We start from the raw sequence: 20954 nt of genomic DNA on the forward strand, positions 1-20954 counted from the left end.
CAGATTGACTTGCAAATAAGTGTATTTCTCGAAGGTAGAAACCTACTTCTCCAGGCATTAGACTCCCAATTTTACCCCCACTGTGGGACAGACATCGCTACAATAGGGCACCAGCTTAAGAACCCATAAAACAGAGTTCCAACGATAATGAGGCATCTGAACTCCCAAAAGGCCGACTTGAGCCTCTTAAACTAGCTTCCAAAGTTGGTTACGTAAAAATATGAAATCGTACTTACACGTGGAAGTATTGGAATTCTGGTATTTATAATCTACACATGATGGGGTCGTCATCCGTGAAACTGTGCCAACCGAACTGTGCGTCTGTTTTGTCATTCGAAATTTGTAAATGAGAGATTCAACTAAAAACTGGCGTTGGATCTACCAGAATACTCACTCCAAGACTAGAGATAGGTGAGAATTGCAGGAACAAGTCTGAGTGAAACCTGGAAATCCCAAAACTTCCACCAAGCTTCCCAAAATTCAAGCACTTTTACCTCCATGAAGTAGTCTATCAACACTGTTCCATTCAGATCACTGTTCCACACCAAGCACCATGAGGTGGATTAGCCATGCTGTTTGTACCCTTAGCTAGACACTGTCAATATCCACCGCGCTATGTACCTGAGAGACAGTTCAACGTGAATGCTTGTCTTTCATTTTCCTCCTATGCACTATAGCAAACTGATGACCCCGCCTAATTACGCAACCAATGTCACAGGAGAGTGGATGCAAAGATTTCAACAAATGTTCAAAGATTGGGGTGAGTAATTAGTATCACAGCAGCATTCATATCGAAATGAAAACACTTCCTTTTGAGCTGCAGATATACTGAACGCAAAACTAATAGAGGGGCAGTTCAGTTGACGTCTCCTACATTACTAAACAGATACGTGTCATAAAGTAAGGCATTCTGACTTTATATACAGCATTATGGTTGTACGCGAAATAGGCAGTTGGTTAGTAATCTTATGCAAATGAAGTACAAGGAATTTTGACCTATTCCAGGAAATCCAGATTCGAAAAGGTTCCGATTGGTTCCAAGCGTGCTTGGGAAGCCGTAAGAGGGGGGTCACTCGGTTGACGTAACCAAGACAATTACTAGTGGTTAGGTAAACTAAACACGTCACTCAAACGTCATCATATGCATCCGCTTAGATATGGCGACCCAGATGCTTCCAGGATGCACTTGTGAACTTAGGTGAACACGTGCTTCTGGCGAGTCGTTTCCAGTACTTAAACCCAGGCATGATCAAAGACGTATACTGTAAAGATCTGTGATGGACACAACAGCCAAGTCCAGATTTTTCTCGTTTTCGTTATTTCCTCCAGATAAGAGAAGACCCGCTGGAACGGGAATGACCCCAGGAGACACTGGAGAGTTTGAAACTTCACATCACGCTTGTGTTATCCGTTCTACTTCTTTTCAGATGTTTTTAGTAGTGAAGCGACATGTGCAGACAATTATTAAGGCTGGATCGGGAGCCACTTTTCAAATGGTCCATGGAGAGATGCAAATCTGGGTCGTGGACTCTAGGTCTGCTGAACTATCCTCCGTGAAATAAAGCGGTGTCCCGGATTATTTTCCGGCGAATAAGAGAACCGATGAATTCCCAACACAGTCGAATGGTAGAATCCACTTGAAGCGCTGGTGAAGTGCTGCGGAGACTGTAAATATTCTGTTTTATCTTCAGTGTTTCCTTACCACCGTGAATTCAACAACAGCATGCTTCGTGAATTGGTGATAAAAAAGTTACTGCGTTAGTAAAGATATGGAAGCTTTTTGACACAATAATGTTTTGGAAAACAGTGAAGCATATTTGGGATAGTTAGCTGACGCCTCTGTCTGCCCACTCTCATCGATGCCAGGGATATTGAATCACAAAAATGTGTGAAGGGACGGAAGAAAAAATTTCCGTCACATTACTGAAAGGTTGTGAGTAGATAACTTACCTCACAGAAACATGATGGAAACTGCGTGATTTCAGTGAATTTGACTCACATTCTTCAAGAATGTGATTCGATCGGCATGGAAAGGGTATTGATTCCTGTTATAACTTGCTGAACGGTAGTGCAACTTTGTGTCGGTCCCTTGGCTTCCTGCTCCGCCCACTACGGTATAGCAAAAGGCACGGTAGCTCTACACAGCCCTTTATGGAGACAAAGGGAAATCAGTACAACTGTATATATATAGGGTAGTCACAGAGTGTTCCACAAGGTCGTACCAGAATGTCCGTGAGGGGGGCGAGAACCGTCGAGTCAAGGTGTTCGACTCGGATTGGCTGTAATTCTGATCAATCAGGGCATGCCTACGTCTGACCCGTGTCCTGCACGTGACACATGCGTCCAAATGATGTGATGTTCGGTTACTGGGGCGGCTGGCTCCCGAACAATTCCTTAAAATCTCCTCAAGACCGGGCGTTAGTATCTCAGACATAAGGGAGTCCGAGTTCAATAGATGTCACGCCTAGTCTTTCATGTCTAACTCCTAAAGATGAAGGAAGAATATGAAACTGGCATATGCCTTGTATAAGGATGAAATCCTACGCAGAAGAACTCGATGTGTAAGTGGATGAATGAGAATTTCAGCCTTCTGAGAAAATAATCAGGAAATTGAATACAAGCGACCAAGTAATAGGTCCCGAGGGCCAAGTCTCCCTTAGACACCTAAACAGTTGGCCAACTGTCACACAGGTCTGTAGAGGGAGTCCGAGTTCGATGGATGTCAAGCCTAGTCTTTCAGGTCTAACTCCTAAAGATGAAGGAAGAATATGAAACTGGCATATGCCTTGTATAAGGATGAAATTCTACGCAGAAGAACTCGATGTGTAAGTGGATGAATGAGAATTTCAGCCTTCTGAGAAAATAATCAGGAAATTGAATACAAGCGACCAAGTAATAGGTCCCGAGGGCTAAGTCTCCCATAGACACCTAAACACTGGGCCATCTGTCACACAGGTCTGTAATCCTTACCTTAGGTAATTCGAGTCAGTTGAACTTGAAGTCCCACAATCAATAAGTGCACCTTAACCCCGACACAACAAGAGATCTCTAAACCCGATTATCATGAATATTATTAGCCACGCAGCAAGTGAAGTAAATTTGAATTAAATATGATCACATTCGGATCCGAAATTTCTTGATTTATCTTCTTTCTCCACATGACAGATGAAGCAAACCAAACGTTTCTGCATTCGGTCTATGAAAAGTATGAACAACATTCACTAGGATGTATTGATCAGCTGAAAAAATTTCAAGTGAGTCTATATGGAAAGGAGAACGACTATTTTGCTCCTCTCCATCCCAAAGTATTTTCTATCTCAAATTTTATTCCCCAGGAATTTCGCTACAATAGAAGCGTTAGACGCCCACGGTCCTTGATGGGCCACTGAAAGTCCACTTAGGGTAACAAGCTTGATCGTGCGACACTAATCTAAGTTTCTTTTTTCCATCTCTTGAGAGAACGTTTTCAGCAACTTTCCACCTTTCGATACACCATAATTGGACAGGTTTTGGCCAGATGTTGACAGATATTTTTTATACCTGCTGATTCGTCAATCTGTGGTATGTGCTGCTGACCCGCTCCAGTGCCTAATGCCGGGGAAAAAAGAATCACAGAAGGGAACACAATCGCTATATTCCGAACAAACAAGTGTGAGAGCGCGAGTGCGTGCGAGTGCGAATGCACAACGGTCTCAAGCTATTTATTGGAGGGACAGTGTCTGAAGTTGGTCCAATGCTGACGCACACGTCTGGCTTTGGTACGAGGCTGCGACGTGCTGCATATTGAGGGGGCGTTGTCTGACCTTGATCAACGCTGACTCGCGCTGTCTGGGTTTGATACAAGGCTGTGAAGCGTTGCATGTTGAGGGGGTGTTGTCTGTCTGGTCAACATCTAGCGGAGCTGAGAGTCTCGGTGGATTTCGGGCATTCAGTGGTTGCTTTCAGCAAGCTGACCCTTCTGGTAGTATTGTTAAGAGTCAAACCCACAATCTTCAGAAACGGTATCTGTTCACCTATTATAGAAACAACAGGAGCTAAATAGGCGGGTGCAAGAAAATAATAGGGCATTTTTTAATGTTGTTAGTGGGGGAGAACTTGACCAAGTTTCTCATCCATTCTGCTGAAAAAGCCTTATAAATGACTTCGCCATACTTTTGACGACTGTGTGGATGACTTTTCAGATAGAAGGAGAGATACCTTGTGTCAGGCTAGTATCATCTCTGTTTTCTGATCCAGAATGATTGACCTGTGAACTATGTTTGGCAGGGTTCTACAGGACGGCGATGAGAACCCGAAGGTAACCGGTCCAACACTACCAACTCTTGAAGATGTACGAGACACAAACTGCAGGATCTACTTGTTCATATATCTTATCAATCTGTGAACTGACGAAAGTATCAAAATTGATTTTTCTAATGCGGTCCAACTAGTTTCTCGGTGGCTAAATCACTTGTCTAGCACCCTTTAGACGAAAGTGTGGGATTCAAGACAGAAGTGCCCACAATCACTTTGATGGTGATTTCCTTAGAAAAAAACAAAGAAGATAGCTTTCATTTATGAATTAAATTCATTTGGTAAGCAGAGACTTAACCAAATCTATTATCTGTGATGTCTCCCAACTGGACGTACTGGACAAAGCTTCCCTGATGTTTATTCCGAGTTTCGAGTTGCGTAACGTATTTTCTTGACGGTTTGTACGACATTCGGGACATCGTACCCTATTTTATAAAAACACAGCACACTACTCATAAAGCGAATGAAGGTTGTTTGACATAGCATCACTGTTTTTGCCATTCTTGGATACATCAGGCAGACGTAGCCTCAGAGCTTCCTTATGTTATGTTGGAATGTCAAATTGTACGCAATAGAAGAAATGGGTTTATTGATAAATTACATTTGTGCATCCTCCGGCAGGCACGCGCGATTATTCCCGAAAGAACCACACTTTCAATGAGACCATCTTGACATGGACTATAAAAGTGCATCTTCGAAGCCACCCCCCAGAGAAATGCGCACCCTCAGGATAGGTCCTAAGCCATCCCTCCGTAGGACGGACTGCCGCCTTTTGATAGCAATCTATTTTTCTCTTAGTTTTTGAGTATACTAATTTTTATGTTGCACTCTGTGAGTATATGACAGACAGACGGTCTGTCACCGGGCTTTGATAATTTCATGTAAATTTTATGTCATAAGTCGAGTTATACGGCACTTTGTTCTCCATCTCGAAAATCTCAGTTACTGATCTGTTCTCGTGCAACCCTAAAAGTTATTGTGTTTCAAACTCACGGGCCCTCTACTTTTCCCGTTTTTTCCATTCAGGACCACATGATCGAGAGCGAACTGTTCAACTCTCCAGAAGAGGCATCGAAGCTTCTCGAAACACAATGTATCCCGATCATAGGAGCATTACAAAGAAGTTTTGAGAACAACTTGAATTTTCTTGACGTAAGTTTTTCCAATGATATTGATGAGAGTTCAGTTCATTTGTCCCCAATTGTTCTTTTGATATGCAAGTTATTTTGCATCAACCCTGTTAACGTCTGCGTGTACACGGATCCCTCACTTTATCCGCAATGAGCTTCCTTCATTGCACCTTGAGGAGGGCTGTCAGTCTTCCCTCATCTTCACCCCCTGGAGCCAAGAATCTCTTTCCAGTCAAAACGGCCTCCCAAAAACGCATCCATCATTCGCTTATGTTTGATCAGCCTTTTCTATCCAAAGTGACTTCCTTTTTCCAATTAATAAGGATTGACCAAACCTTCATTGAAAGATGCCAGGCTTCAACTCGCCAAACGTTGAAAAAAAACAGATGATGGGTGAAGGTATCTTTGGCAAAATCGTCCTGAGACTCGTACATTCTATTGCGATGTAACGTAAAACAAAACAGAAAGGAAGTATCCCGGAACTTTATCGATTTTACGTGGTACAGGTCACCTGGTAGTCAATAGGCGGTCCAAGTATCGTAATCGCTGATTTATTCTGGGCCAACCGGTGGTTGGCATGTTACGCTGGTCGGCACAAGCCATTGTCGCAGCTTGGCCAATGTTACCTGAGCTTCTGGAAGGACTGCTCTCGTTTTCACAACATCAGATTCTAAAGACAAATTGCAGTGGCTTTCACTGTTCCCAAAAATTGCAGTCGATGGGCCCTAGAATGCCGGCAAGGCACACTATAGATGATTCTCAAAGATAACTTCGTGTTTACGCTATGGGTTTTGTTGACGAGGTGTTCGTTTGCTGTGCTTTCTACATCAGTTCGTTCCCGAGCTCCTTTGGAATGATTTCGTTAGTTTTGGCTAATGTATTGGACATTACACAACGGCTATCAAGGTAGTTATATCCAGTCCCAGCAGAGCTGTCAATCCATAGTTTAGATGACACTTTGCATTACCTTTTAAACTCAAAACACACCGTGAAACCGAAATTAGCTTTCCGATTTATCTACCCTGTATCATGCCTCCGATTAAGTCTCTTATCAGCTTTTGAGATCATTTCAGTTAACATGCAGGATCCGGTTTCGTGCAAACCAAAATGGTTTGTCCGGAAGCTCAGGCGATTTTGGCTAACCCTAGAGAGTTGTTTGCCAACCGGACTGACAGTAAGCGGCTTACAGATTGGTCCGGAATATACCAATCATAACCATGCAGAGAGAGCCGGTTGACTGCTCGCTGATTACAGTCATGTGAAATCGATAAGCTCTCCAACTACTGTTTTCTTGTCCTGTTTTAAGCCATCATAAGCAAATTTACAAGTCTACCTCCTGTCAAAATGTCGGAGAAGACACTAGAATTTTCTGTTCAACGAAAATCCTACTCATCCCGGCGTTTTCTGCTGCCTCATACCTATGACGTGGCTCGGTACTTCGTGAGACATCGGCTAAAAGGCATCGGGAAAAGCACTAAAACACTTCTCGTCTTTTCTGAGGCCGCTGTTTCACACGTGCCGGATGAAATAATTAACTAAGCATTTCCTAGATGTTCTTGTTGAAACCTGATATAAACACAGGCACCGCTGATGATTCAGGTAAATGTATGACTCTTTCTTTCTTTCTTCCCTTTCAGAAATCGTTTTCTCAGTCCTATACTACTCACCAGGAAGCGCTGGTACAACCGATTCATCACTTTTGCGAACTTCTCGCTGAATTCTGGCAAGCATTTGGAGTCAAGCCATTTGAGGCCATACACACTCGTCTCCTTCAGCGAATTAAGATGGAACGGAAGAACGGATCCGAGCGCGTTCAAAGCAAACTGACTGAGCTCGAATCAGCGATTGAGCGAGTACGTAAATCTCCAACGGTTGAACAGGTGGATAAAAGAATGGAGAAAGTAGACCAATTATTCAATCAGCTAAAGTCTATGTGAGTGTTACGGTGCAGCCACAGTTTTGGTAGACTTACTGACCTACTGATAACCATTCTTTTCCGGTGTGAACTGTACTTGGAATGAGTTATCTAGTGGACTACGTCATTTGATGCCTGAGTGGAGATCACACAGATGAACTATGACAATCGATTAGGTGACACTGTCGTGCCAGAAGCACTCGTCCAGCTATCATCTGCCCCCTCAAATGATTACGCAATTCCGGAAACGATGGGGACTACTTCGCTTTGGGTAGACGCGGAATTGAAGTAACACTAAACAACTAATTAGGAACTTCGGGAAATCTGACACGTTTTCGGTTCTCCTTGGTGCAAAGTTTTCGACAGGCTCACTGTTTCATGTGGACAATAGATATTCATCCATTTCACACGAATTTCTGAATTTCTGAAAAATTAATACCGGAAAAGCAAGTTAAGTATTCTTATTTATCTGTTTTATTAATCATTACTGTTAGACGTTAATAAATAGTAAACTTTTTTAAGCTGGAATGAATTTTCGGCTTTCTGTCGCTGTGCTCCCTATGGTTGGCGATTAGCAGTTACCCAGCAGCGAAATTATCGGGTGGTTCTTTCAGTGCCTGCTGGTTGTGATCACCAAAACATCAGTTTTCCTCAGTCAGTTCGAAACGTCACTTTCAAACACATGAGATCACCTCACGCTTGAAAGTTTTAGCAAGTTGTGGGCTGTCTTATCCATGTTAGGGTTCATCAATACCGACTTTCTTGTAGAGCTCTGGAATGTTTCAAACCCCCAAAAAAATCCGAAAAGAAGAGGAATATTCAAAACGTTTACTCGTTTGCTAAACGTTTTTGGTTTTAACGGGAAACTCAACTGAATTCTAGTTGAATCGCCCGTTTATACTATTCTTCAACCGAATGTGCTGCATAAAGCTATTCTCATGTCCCATTTGGCACGATATTCGAGATATCATAGTATAACTCCTTGTCCGTTAGTGGACTCCTCGACAGTCCAGGAGCGGTCTCGCTCTTCTCGGAGCTGTCCAAGGATTTTAATGATCTTCATGGGTAGTGTGTTCCGATAATTCAGTATCCTTTTGATTTCCAATCAGAAACTTGGTTAACTTAAGTTTGGACAGCAAAGGCTGACCCCCTTTTTAACTTGTCCAACTTTTTCTCTCAACACACAAGTCGCCCCTTACCATTTGGAATTGAAGTTTTATTATCTATTCGAGAACTGTCTACTTGTATCTTGCAGTCATGTGAAGAACCGACGACAACAACTCGCCATTTTGGATACATACGGTCCAGATGTCGCAGGTGCTATTTCGGCATACGAAGAGGCCTGTATGCGATTCTTTGGAGTTGAGAAAGTTGATGAGGAGCCATTGGAACCGAGTGCGGTGAGTCATAAGTTGGAGCAGAACACGTAACAGCGGGTTCACCAGCCTCACAGGCCCAGTTAATCATGTCCTTCATTTAAAGCCTTTTGATTGAAGGTGGGTCGACATATTCTGAAAGTGTACGGATAGTGGGAAAAACGGAAACTAGTCACCAAAACATATTTGTGTGGTGCAAGCGAGGATCCGACTGGACTTTAGCTTTCACAATGTCCGGAATAGACATTAGAAAGCAGAGTCTACGGAATGAGTTCCGGAACTGGCTGACATTCCGATGGCTTCTTATTTATGGCTTATATGCTATTATCCTAGAAAGACCTCGATAGGACAGACCTTCGTTTCTTTGATTGAAATCCTTAAACAGCTAGTGAATCACTCACTCCAGTTCAGACAGGAAACCGAATAGCTCCAGAGGATGAAGTATAAGTAGTACTAACCGATTGTAGTATACGCTGTTTGATTGAGTTCTTTGGTAAAAGGTGCTGATGTTTTCATGAAGATTTGAGTAAGTGGAGACTCGAAATTCTCGGTATGAAGTGGTGAGGCGGTGGGGACACTCAGGGTCGGCTCAACCAGGTACCCAGTTTCCTACGCATTTGTGGGGCTCAGTGCATTACGGTTGCCCATGAACCTCTAACATCATGAAAGCCGACTTCTGAAGATCCTTACATTGATGGTTCATCGTTCACAGACTTTTCACTTCTCATCCCTTCGTTTACTAGTTTCAGACGGCAAAAGTGGAGTTTAGGCCAAAACCTAACAACACTTCGTTTAGACTGACATAATATTCCGCAAACGCCATTCACCTACCGCAGACTACAACCATGGTAGTTCTTCGGTTCAACAAGTCACTAGTTCACTCTGCAATGAAATCTCATTGTCGACCTGTCTGGGCCCGGTGGGCTCATGACGGAGCAAGAGTGGCTCAAATCTGCCAATTCGGTTGTCCTAACTAACCAATATTTACACAGTGTGGCCAACCGTCAGTCCTCTCATATCACGAAATAACACGGCAGTTATATTAATAGAAGTAATCTAGGGAAAGCTAAAAAAATCTTAGAGTAATGCTAATGAAACAACTGTTCCTCCATAATTCAAAATGGTCTATATGAAGCAGGGTATCTACACATGACAAAATACCTAGTGTCCCGTGCTCAACTTTGCCGTTAGTGGATTTCGGATACGAAAAGTGTGATAAATTGCACCGGTCTGTCCAATTATTGATCATTCTTGTAATGACTGACTCTGCATGAACTTTTCATATGTAAACGGCGGTTTTAGTTGTTGGGCTAGTGAACCACTCCTTACCCGACTGTCTTAATCCTTCAGCTATCACATCATTCGAAAGAAGCAGGAGGGATGTTGCGCTACCAGGTTTCCCTAACCCAGTGGATTTGCCAGGGTTGGGTTCGAACCACGGATAGTGAGTTCGCACCTAAACCACCAAGCCGTATTGAGCTCAACGTTACAGCTTGAAACACCTCGCCATTGTGATTGCACCCCACAACGCGAAGAGAGCTGCGTTGAGTTCTTCGTAAAATATACATTTCATGAGTTAACAAATTCGTGGATTAACTTGTTCCGGACCTCTATCGCATATTGAATCAACAACTCTCGCGACCCGGAATGATTGTATATTGCTGAATATTCATAGAGGATAGCACCAGTTTTTTAAAAATATACCTGTCCAGAGAATACGTTCATTCGAACTTATTTTGAATTTTTCTATTGTTTTTAAAACTATGAGGTCAATTTGTCCAACTCGTGATGGGTCGTTTGGCGAAGCTATTCAGCCATGGTCCACTGTGTCTAATGCTGGATTCGAAAGAGAGAAAAATACATATGCATACTTCTTTGGTTTGCTTGGTTTCGATACTTTTTTTTGATTCCCCGCCGTTTTCATGAATACACAGGACGAACAAACTACTGATCAGTACGAACACCTAAAAAGTGCAACATTTTTAATCCGACGAGCCAGGAAATTTCTGTGGAACGACTGCATCTTACATTCAAATAGAGGCTCGAATTCATTGACTTCAAGTAGCAGCGTCGATGTTGAACGTGGGGGTAAGAACGAAAAGGAATGGATTCAATTTCGTGTTCTTCCCATGGAAGATGCGGTTGAATCAGTTAGACGTTTACACGAGAGCGTCACCGGTGTTGGTCAAACAGTGTTGGAGAAAGTACTATCTAATCCCAGCTACTCAGGCATCCTTACCCAGGAGCCACAATCGGAGTGTCCCTTCGAGCCGGAAGAGGAAAACGAAAACGTCGAAGAGCCCCAAGAAGTGTCTGAACATGTTGAATCGTTCCCCATTTCAAACAATTTGTTTGAACAGTTTGCTTTGGGAGCACACGCTGTACGTTTTGATGGCGTTGTACATCAAATAAAACAGTCTGTTCGAGAAGTAAGTTGGTACCAAAGTAACCATTTTTTGCATTTTTGCACTTTACTTAATTTGTCACACACATATATTGCCAACGAACGAGCAGAAATCAATACGGACTTGTTCGCAAAAAACAACTGCCTTCTGACAGTCTAATAAGGGAATTCGTCTTATGTAGTAGATACTCAAAGCCAAATTTCATTATCAATGCCTCACAGGGCAGCATTGGATTTCTCGAGCGCATCAATTTTTCGTTCATACAAATGATGCAACATCTCGCGTGAGTCCGGTTGTCCAGTATGAAGAATCAGCCATGCAGGCTTTTTGAATTAGCCAGTTTTTGATAGGAAAATTTACTAATAGCACCACAAATTTACCGTTTAAAAATAAAATTACCTTACCCTCAGATCGTCTTTGCAATTTTCCCCTATCGTTCGCTTTGGTATCATTACCGTGAATGTGTGTATATCCCACTTACCCTCAGATCGTCTTTGCAATTTTCCCCTATCGTTCGCTTTGGGTATCATTACGTGAATGTGTGTATATCCCATGTATGATTTGTAGAAATCGATAGCATCCCAACATTCTGGGTGTGAAACAAAACGCGCACGTGAAAACTATACTCATCATCGTAGTTTAGGTCCCAATTCTTAAGGCTGATGCACGTCTTTGAGGAAACCACTGACACCAGGAATGAGTGAGGTCCTTTTTGGACAAACCGCGAAGGATCCAACAAGTCAATTCTGATTGGCAGCTTGTTTTAATATCGATTAATAGCACTTGTTCGACGAGGTAGAGTTGTGCATGCAGCACAATGCATGGTGCACAGGCAGCCATGTGTTTAATATATCTCCGCCTAACAATCGCAGGGCCTGTTACTTAACTAGATATTCAGTGTACTCGAATGGTCCTTTTGCTCTCAAGTCCGCTTGCGTACTGCTTAACCATGAGATGTGTACTTATTCCCTTACAGAATTTTCTCACACATTTGTACTCCTGGGAATTGGAAAAAAATAATGAGGTTGAACAGGAACTTGTTCTACGACGAGAAGAAATCCATACTGAATATGACTTGCAGATTAATCTACTTGAGGAACAGTGCCAAGGGTGTCGAGAGGTGAGTGACGTATCTACTGATTACCGTGTAAGTAGTTAAAAGTTGGTGATGATTAAGGCCGCACCAATTCTATACCGTATCAGTTGCTGACGCCCGATAAGGTTTAGAGCTAATGTTACTTCTCTGTGTCGTGACATTTACCAATCTTCATGTTTAGTTCCTTAAAGTCTATGCGAGCGAGAATCACCACTGATGATCGATTTTTTCTGGCAAAAATAAGACCCGTTTAGGTTCAAAAATTACTTTCACAAATTTCCTCATGATAGATATCCATCACGACAATACCCTCATTACATAGTTTTGGTGGATGTAGAGAAATGGCTTCCTCAGTTCCATATTCTCCGGTTTTACACAATCATTTACACAAAACACTACCTTTCAAAGTCTCATCGTCAGAGTGTAAGATGGAGTCATCGACATGTACGCATTCAATGAGAACGCGGATTAAAGTGGCTTAACGCAGAGGCCACAGTGACCAGATGGATCTACTCAAGTATTTGGATCACATGTTACGTGCGGTTCAGTGATTATTTTCTATTCGACAAGGTCTATCTGTCAAGATATGAACTACCAATAGATTTTTCTGAAAGCAAACAGATTTAACACTGCATTACATCTGAGATCTTGTCAACCATGGATGATTTGCGGTGACCCGTTTCATGAATACAAAGCCAGTGGCAGTGTTTGCACGATATCATGTTCCTTCCAGACAAAATTGCGATGATTAAGTGCCACACGGTGCCACACTCATTGAAGCAGCGGAATGAGGAGCTCCACAGACGCAAGAAAACTGATAAGCACAAAATTAGTGTAGCTTGGACAGTTGTTCATTCACTCACTCTTTGTATGACCACAGTGTAACTTGTGGTCGCTACATGCAGTAGATCTCAGCAGTGTTCCCCTCCGAACAATTAGCTAAAACTTCTCCATTTTTACGACGGGCGCAGACAAGCACAGTTTTGCCGTGAAGGGTCTTACGTTTATTTGCGGCAAAACTCGCGGTGGAAGTTTTGAGGAAGGCACTCAGTCGCTGACAGTCTGAAATTCACCTTAGTCAGTTAGTTACTTCTCCGAGGAAGAATGGATCATGTCATACGACAGTTTCAGTCCGTCATGGCAACCTTTCAAGTTGTGAATTTAAGCTTTCATTTCCGTTGCTCCAACTGGATAGAAGAATTGTTCCAGGGGCCGATATAGATTGATCAGTCTGCTGACCGAGTTCGGATGGCCTTCAGCAATGTGGCTCGTAGGACTGCCTGATTATGTGGAATCGGTACGACTGCATTTCAAAAAAGTTATTTGCATTTGCAAAGAAATTTAACTTTCCTTGTCCTTGTGACTTTGACTCACTTTGATCGATACTATCAAGATGCTCGTATGCACGTATCAACTGTTCGGTTCGGCTGATGTTTGTGAGATCCGTTTATTATGCGTGACATGTGGAGAGTACGTGAAATACACTGTTAACTAGCGTAAACAGTAGAATGGCTGTGGGACGCTTCAAGTTGAAATACTACAACTTGCTGTATTAATGTACTTTGGTCGTGAACTTTAGGTTGTGGATAAGAAGCATGCTTCTTTTGGGTAGTTGATTACCGTTTTCTTCTGATCTTCTAATGCCGCTCTCATTGTACTTTTTATCCAAGGTTTTGTAGTCCTCTAGTCAGTCGTTCAGTCACTTTGTCAACGGCTGGAACGCAGGAACCTCGATTCACATTCTGTCTCTGAATAGACTATTCGTCAAAGCAGTTGAAGGATTTCCCATCCAAGTGACCGTAGCAAGTCAACATATCTTGAGTAGAAACTGAACAACTAGCATCGGAAGTCTGTCCTTTAATGCTGCTTCATTAACATCCATTGGGGACTATTCTAGACATCCTTAGTGCGGTATAAGCGGCTTTAGACTGTGACCTATGGGGATGTAGTCTTTCGCTGCCAAGACATTTGTGCAACTCTTCACAAAGATCACCCCAGATGGTATGCCATGTATAAATGAGATCGGTGTGGGGTGTCCCGATTTCCAATGTATCAAAGTGTACATTTTTGGGACTGCTCCGCTGTAGCACTTGATACTTATCTGCCACAAATTTCGAGCCCCTTTACTTTGCCTTTTGTGGCAGCTGGGATCTCTGCTTGACCGGCTTTAGTTCCCTTTTATGGGACGTGTAATGAATGCAGAAACGTTGTCGGTTGGAAATTCCCGAATAATATGCAAAGAACCCAGAATACTCGTATTATGACCGTCGCCTTCCGGGCGGGATCGTGCCGGGATCTTTCTACCTCGCCCAGCATGTATGCACCAGTGTGACAAACCTTAAACTGTTGGTTGCCTTCGTTAGTTAAAACACAGCTTTTGAAATGGTCAAATGACAACCTCCAGAAGGAGGAACAGTTAGGCAGCGGGTGTGAACTATTTTAAAGAGGAGCCACATAATCCTCGCACGTAAAGTCTGCCTTTTACAACTGATCAACCTGCATGAGGCGTTCGAGAGGAAGCAGTGACGGAGGATTGTGAAGCGCACTGGTACGAGGGTTGGTTCATGTGAAGCCCTGCTGGTGACATTAACGCGATTAGAGAATCTTGATCTCCATTGTCCCATCAACCAGCGAATCTCTAATTCATCCAAGTATCCATACTTAAACGCCATTGTGTGAAGGCTTGACTGGCAACTACTGTCAACTCTGTCAAAAATGCAGTCGAAAACGGCTATTCTTGGGCTAAGGTCAGGTCCATATTAGAGGATCTTTTCTGAAAATGGTACTATCTTTCACAACTTATCCTTCGAGATGTTGTACTAAAACCCGCCGTGTGTTCCCCCGTCACTTCAATGAACACAGATGTGTTGGGGATATCAATATCCCCCCAAAAAAACTGTATTTTTATGTGTGCTAGCGAACTTCCGGCATCTTCAAGGTCAAACTATGAATATATATATATATATATATGCCTTGTCATTTCCTTTGANAAGCTCGGGGCATCGCCTGTTGATCGCGTGTTGTTGGATCATTAAAGTTTGTGTCCGAGGTTTTTCGTCTTCATACTATCCGCCGTGCTAGGAGTCTGGGTCAAGCAACATAGCTGGGGATAGAGTATTGCCACAATCCGCATATCATATTGTTTTGCTCGTAGCGTGATCGAACCGTAACAAGATGTGAGAATCACAGGTCGATGGCAGAGGGGTATGAAGGAGAGCGCGAAATGTTTGGGTGCTATCCGTGCTACTCGCTTTCTAGGATGAGCAACGCGAGATCCCCACGGTGCCTGGTTTGAGACGCTGCAGGATATGGCTGCATATCGATTTCAATGCCGTTCTTGTTGTCAATTTCTACCAAGATTGCCTGAATCAGTATTTGAAGTTGTAGGCACCATGGAATTATTGTGGGAGGCTAACACCCTGCAAATTAGAATTATTGGCCTTTAAAAAAACCTACCAACGGTTAAGCAGGGCGTTTCTGAAATAGATGAAAAAGAAATGAAACAAACGGTTCAAAGTCACCGGATTGCCTTCTGATCATCCCCTCTTTATCGCAATCTCAGAGGCTACTGGTTGTGAGTGAGCAAGTCCTCTAGTATGCTTTGTCTTCTCAAGGCATGAATCACCAACGCAGCTGGTCGTTCTCCTTGTAGAACTTTGATGCTGTTCTTACACGATAAAGTTAGATAGAGTACTTCACGAGTAGATCCATTCGTCACAACAATAATATTAGGGAGATTCGTAAGTTGTAATCGCTTTGTCGTCAAGGTCACTACCCAATACAGAGAAACCACAAAATGCCCACAAACTGTTCAGTAATCTCCCGCAAAAACATGGCTATGGACAGTTCGGAGCTGTATTTCATCAGATTTGATGGGGACCGCTTCACAACATGTGTAAAATAGGCAATTTTTCCACAAAATTAGATGAACTTGGAAACTTATCAAAACTTTACACCTCGTGTTGTGATATACAAGTAGAATATTACTAGTTAATAAAGTGTCACAGAAGTGAACGGCTGTCTCCCATATGTCACTCGAGATCGTCGAAACTGACCAATCAAAAAAGTATTCCAAACAGAGTCCAAGCGTTGATTAGACATGTTCACTGGACCCAGCTGTCAGTATGCGATGGCTTCAGACGCTTCCGTCATTCCGCGACTATACAGCTGTTGTACTCTCAGCAATAGGTAGATGAAGTGATCGCAGTCAAAATTCATTTTCACCTGTATTCTCTGCTCCTAATTCATGGTATCAAAGTGACTTTCAGAGAGGCACGTTAGAATAAAGTAGACGTCTACGTTCACGGTTTTGTTTGACTTGAAAGAACGAAGGAGTGAGAGGATAAGAGATGAATTAGAGGAAAACGAAAGTTCCTTGTGCCAAATAAGTCAAGTCGCTATCAGAAACGCACTAGAGGGACACACTATCGACAGGTGTATTTCGATTTTCTCCATCAGTTTGTCGTGAACAGAATTTTCAGAAATGCGTAGGCAGACTGCGATTCCACAAACTATGCAAAGTAGTCAGAGTTCCACAGATCACACTTGTTTGTTAGGCACCCATTAAGTCATAAAAAAGGCTCAGTCTACAACGTAAGTTCTTTTAGTCAAGTACAAAACGGTAACGCTCGAGCTACGTAAGCAACTTCCACGGATAAGCAAGAAAGTGCAGTTTTGGTGTATTCCAGCAGACAAACGCTCACTTGTATGTTTAGCACACGTATGTGGAAAAGTATGCACCATAGCCGGTTGGCATCCTATCTTTCTTTTTTTCTCTGATTGTAATGCGAGAAAGTTTGTTGATGGACAATAGATATTTCATTCTTTCAGTGAAGCCAATCTATGCTGAGAAACCAAGAACCATTGTACAACGGTCGTATCCTTGTTGGGGATCATTAGCATTGTGCACCTCACATGTGAAACTTTCTCCTCAGTACTTGTCACTAGAGGAGCCGATCAATACTTGACCACGTGATGTGGTCCCTGTAATTGAAGGATGGACAGTGCTCTATCCTGTCTAAGTGGGGTCTAATCGCACTGTTGATCAGCCACTCGTTGTCAAACGGTCAGGTGTTAAACCACTGGCCGGAAGGTCACGGAAACCAATGTCTATGAGTTTCTTGAGATCATCATTATCATCATCGACAGCATAACATCACTGATGCTGATGATTCGCTCAATGAGTCGCGGCGGTACGCAAGCCACATTGAGGTCCAATCTCTTCGCAATGGTTTCGTGAGATGCTCACTGCTGAGAATTCCTAACAAGGATGAAAGAGCAGTACAGAGTCTCTCGCTTTCCAGCATAGACCGGCTACACTGATAGTTTGAAATCCCTGCTGAGCGTTATCTGACTACGTGCCAAGAACTTTTCCAGGCCATAAATGTGGACTTTACAAAATTCTCTAATTTTCTACATAAGGGTTTTTCTGCGTGCGCTTTGTTACCGAATAAAGTGTTGGCTCCTTAGATTCTGACCATTAGCTAACTATTAGTAATCGTTTAAAAGAAGGGGATGTATAGTTCCCAAAAAGTCTTGCTGGAGCTCATCAAGTGTGGGCATATGGGAAGGATCAAAATACTCCCCCGAACAGTTTGACTTCAGTTAGACTTCTCACGGTCTGGTCTTTACCGGCTACACGGATGTGAACGGCATACACCATTAGCAATGTGCATTTACCTAATCGATATCACGTAGGTTCGCGTAATAAGTTGGCGTGCTGATATCAGCTCCCGTATTCGCCATATTTTATGAGACCGATACGAGCTTTCACTCTGTTTGGGTGCAATGAAGGTAGTTTTCTCTCGAATATATTGCTCATATTTTTCGTTTCGCTCCGATTCACCTCGCAGTTAAACTGGCCCGTGTTGATTTCTCTGTTCGACCTTGCTATTGCCCATTAACAGAATATTGTCAACGTTCGCCTGACAGAACTGCATTATCACCAGGAGCGTATCGATCTACACGTGGAGTACGTGAAGCAGGAAATCGATAAAGCACGCTCAACAGTCATTAGTGATTTGAACGCCAGATTGGATGAACTGGAGACAAATATGCAGGCAGAAATCAAAAGGCTGATGGATACTAGGCTGCCCAGAGCCAGTCGATTGTCAATGTGAGTAATTATTCATCCGCCTGAATAGTGCCGTTTAAAGCCCATGTGATGAAATTTTTGGATAGATTAACTCTGCTTCTTTTTGCGTTGTGCGGGTTCACACAAGTTACCTTTTAGTTTTCCAGAAGGAACGCTATTGATAACTTTGCAGCACATTTAGCTGGAGATCATCGTAGGTGAGAAATTCAGACAAAACCAACCAAAAAGTTTCCCAGTGGGTTTCAGGCGTTGGTTACGCTAACTGAACGAGAAGTCCTGACTGGCGGGTCAATCGATCGTGACAACCAGGACAGTTACTGGGTTGTCATGCGATGAGTCGGGCACACCAATCACATCGCTCAAGTGTGAACACGTTCGCCTGTTCAGACGTAAAAACTCAGATATTTCCAATGTGCATTGGTGGAGTAGTGGTTACACGCTCGCCTCGCATGTCAGATGTCCGGGGTTCAAAGCCCGGCACGGCCATCGGGTATGCACTGCTGATGAGCTCTAATAAGAGCGAAACTCGAGTCTAGTGCTTTCCCGGTTTGGTGTGGACTCACCGAAATAATTACGCCAGAACGGCAGGACGACCGTTCAAACGAGAGTGGTGTGACTATGAACAGAATGCCTATCCCGCAAAAAGTCGTTTTTGATTATTTCATATGTGAAGGGTGCTAAGACTGCCGCAAAACAACGAATATGAAACATTTAGGACGGGGATTTTATAATTCGCCTATTTCATCTAACGCACATTCGACTACTTTGTCGTGTTTATTGTATCAATGATCTGACGACTATCCAGAATTCATATACAAACAACAGGAGCATGTTTCTTAAACTCTGGAATGGCACGAAGATAACAAGAACCTGAGAGGTGTGGTTCGCAGTCACTGAAGCCCTAGAAAAATCAGGTTTTACTGGAGAAAAGAACTTTTCATCACTGTTGTAGATTTACTTTCTCAGGTTCAGTTTAACTAGACACGGTCAGTTTGATAAAGATCATGATATAACGCCTGTGGTGTAGACGTATCTGATACGTCAGTCCTTGTTTGATGTAACGGGTGTTGTGCCATGGAACCCATTCAAGGAGCGGTCGCAGGTCATACACCATGCATGCTACACGCTGGTTCGTATTTTTCTGATGAAGTATCGTCCTTTTGGGCAGACTGCTCCAAAATGTTGCTTTCCGTTTGTTTGTTTCGCGGTATTTCGCCACCCACTTACCGATCGGATGACATCTTTGTTGCCCTATGACGATTGAGTGAGCAGCTTCCAGCTGTCACACCATCATTCATTATGGCCTGCTTGAACTGGAGACCAATATCTACAATAGACGGGGGGACGACGAATTGATAAATAAATATTGTTCTCCATAAACACTATGGCTTTCTTGCCATCAGTAATGAGGACAGCCGGCGCGATATTATCGAGAACCTACTACAGTGAACGTATTCAACAATAAGTAGTGTCCTTTAAGATGGCACCTTATTCGTTGTTTTACCTTCTACAGACCGTTTTACAGAGCCTAAAATCAGTGGGTTCAACAGATCCTCCACGTAGACCTATGAACCAGGCTGTTACTCATGAGCAGTATTTAGGTTACGCTTCATCACACTCACAAAGTTTTCATTATTCATATACCTCAAAGAATGCCTTCAGGTATGTGTTTGGTTTCCATTTTCTTGGTTGACGATACGGCTTTTTAGGTGTTTTTTTCTACTTTTCACGGTTCGTATTTTTCGTCCATCAAAGTGACGAAAGTGTCTCATTCTGTATCAAACTGCATCCGATGTGACCAAAAAAATCCAGTGTTAAGTGATCGCATCTTCCAACTTCGTTTCATCTGTATCTCAGAGTAGCTCGGCCTGATTGCTCTTCGTGCGATTGCTCACGGAAGAGATTTCATAAATATTACTCCTGGAATTATAATTGAGTTGTCCAACAAATGACCGGTATCTCAGAGTAGCTCAGCCTGATTACTCTTCGTGTGATTGCTCACGGAAGAGGTTGCATAAATATTACTCCTGGGATTATAATTGAGTTGTCCAACAAATGACCGCCCATCCATTTTGTTCAGGGTATTGAAGATGGCTCCTCGGATTCGAGTATTTTTAGACCCCAGGAATTCAACCAGTACTGCGGAATGTTTGCCATATATCGACGTTCATGCGGCTACCACTAAATACGCGATCTACTCCAATGGTGTGTGTAATTTCATAAGTACATTTGACACAAAAGTCAACATATGTGTGCCCACGTTACACAGGCCTCAATTGGAGTGCTATTCAAAGAATTGGTGAAAAGTGGGAATTCGTGGAGAGCCCCAAACACCAAGTTTGGAAAGGACTGGCGGCAAAATAGTTAGGTTCTGTGCGACGTTGGTAGAGTAGGAGTTGCACTACTGAACCGAACAGGGCGAGGGAATCCAGGAGCCAACTATATAATCTTCGCATTCCGAAAAGTTGGCAGTTCTGATTTCAGTTTGGGTCTCCAGTGGGGTCGGTGGATGCATGCACATCCCACGAAAATTAGCCTAAATTGAGGGCGCAAACTTGTCCGCTCCGAGTTCACGATCGAACTATCTATCTATCTATCTATCTATCTATCAATCTATCTATCTATCTATCTATCTATCTATCTAT

General features: G+C 42.9%; 1 protein-coding gene across 1 annotated transcript in view; it reads left to right on the top strand.

Annotated features, from left to right (window-relative positions):
• T265_05313 (hypothetical protein) overlaps positions 1–20954 on the top strand; it is a gene marked incomplete at both ends in the record, with an annotated part of 82770 nt that overhangs the window by 37477 nt on the left and 24339 nt on the right. The window contains 8 exons of the mRNA XM_009170296.1: positions 678–760; positions 3166–3254; positions 5320–5445; positions 7061–7356; positions 8594–8738; positions 10649–11143; positions 12096–12239; positions 18122–18330. Coding sequence (XP_009168560.1) covers positions 678–760; positions 3166–3254; positions 5320–5445; positions 7061–7356; positions 8594–8738; positions 10649–11143; positions 12096–12239; positions 18122–18330 — 1587 coding nt within the window. The remainder of the gene's footprint in view (positions 1–677; positions 761–3165; positions 3255–5319; positions 5446–7060; positions 7357–8593; positions 8739–10648; positions 11144–12095; positions 12240–18121; positions 18331–20954) is intronic.

The sequence above is a fragment of the Opisthorchis viverrini genome (genome assembly GCF_000715545.1).
Source record: "Opisthorchis viverrini unplaced genomic scaffold opera_v5_98, whole genome shotgun sequence".
NCBI classification, from domain to species: domain Eukaryota; kingdom Metazoa; phylum Platyhelminthes; class Trematoda; order Opisthorchiida; family Opisthorchiidae; genus Opisthorchis; species Opisthorchis viverrini.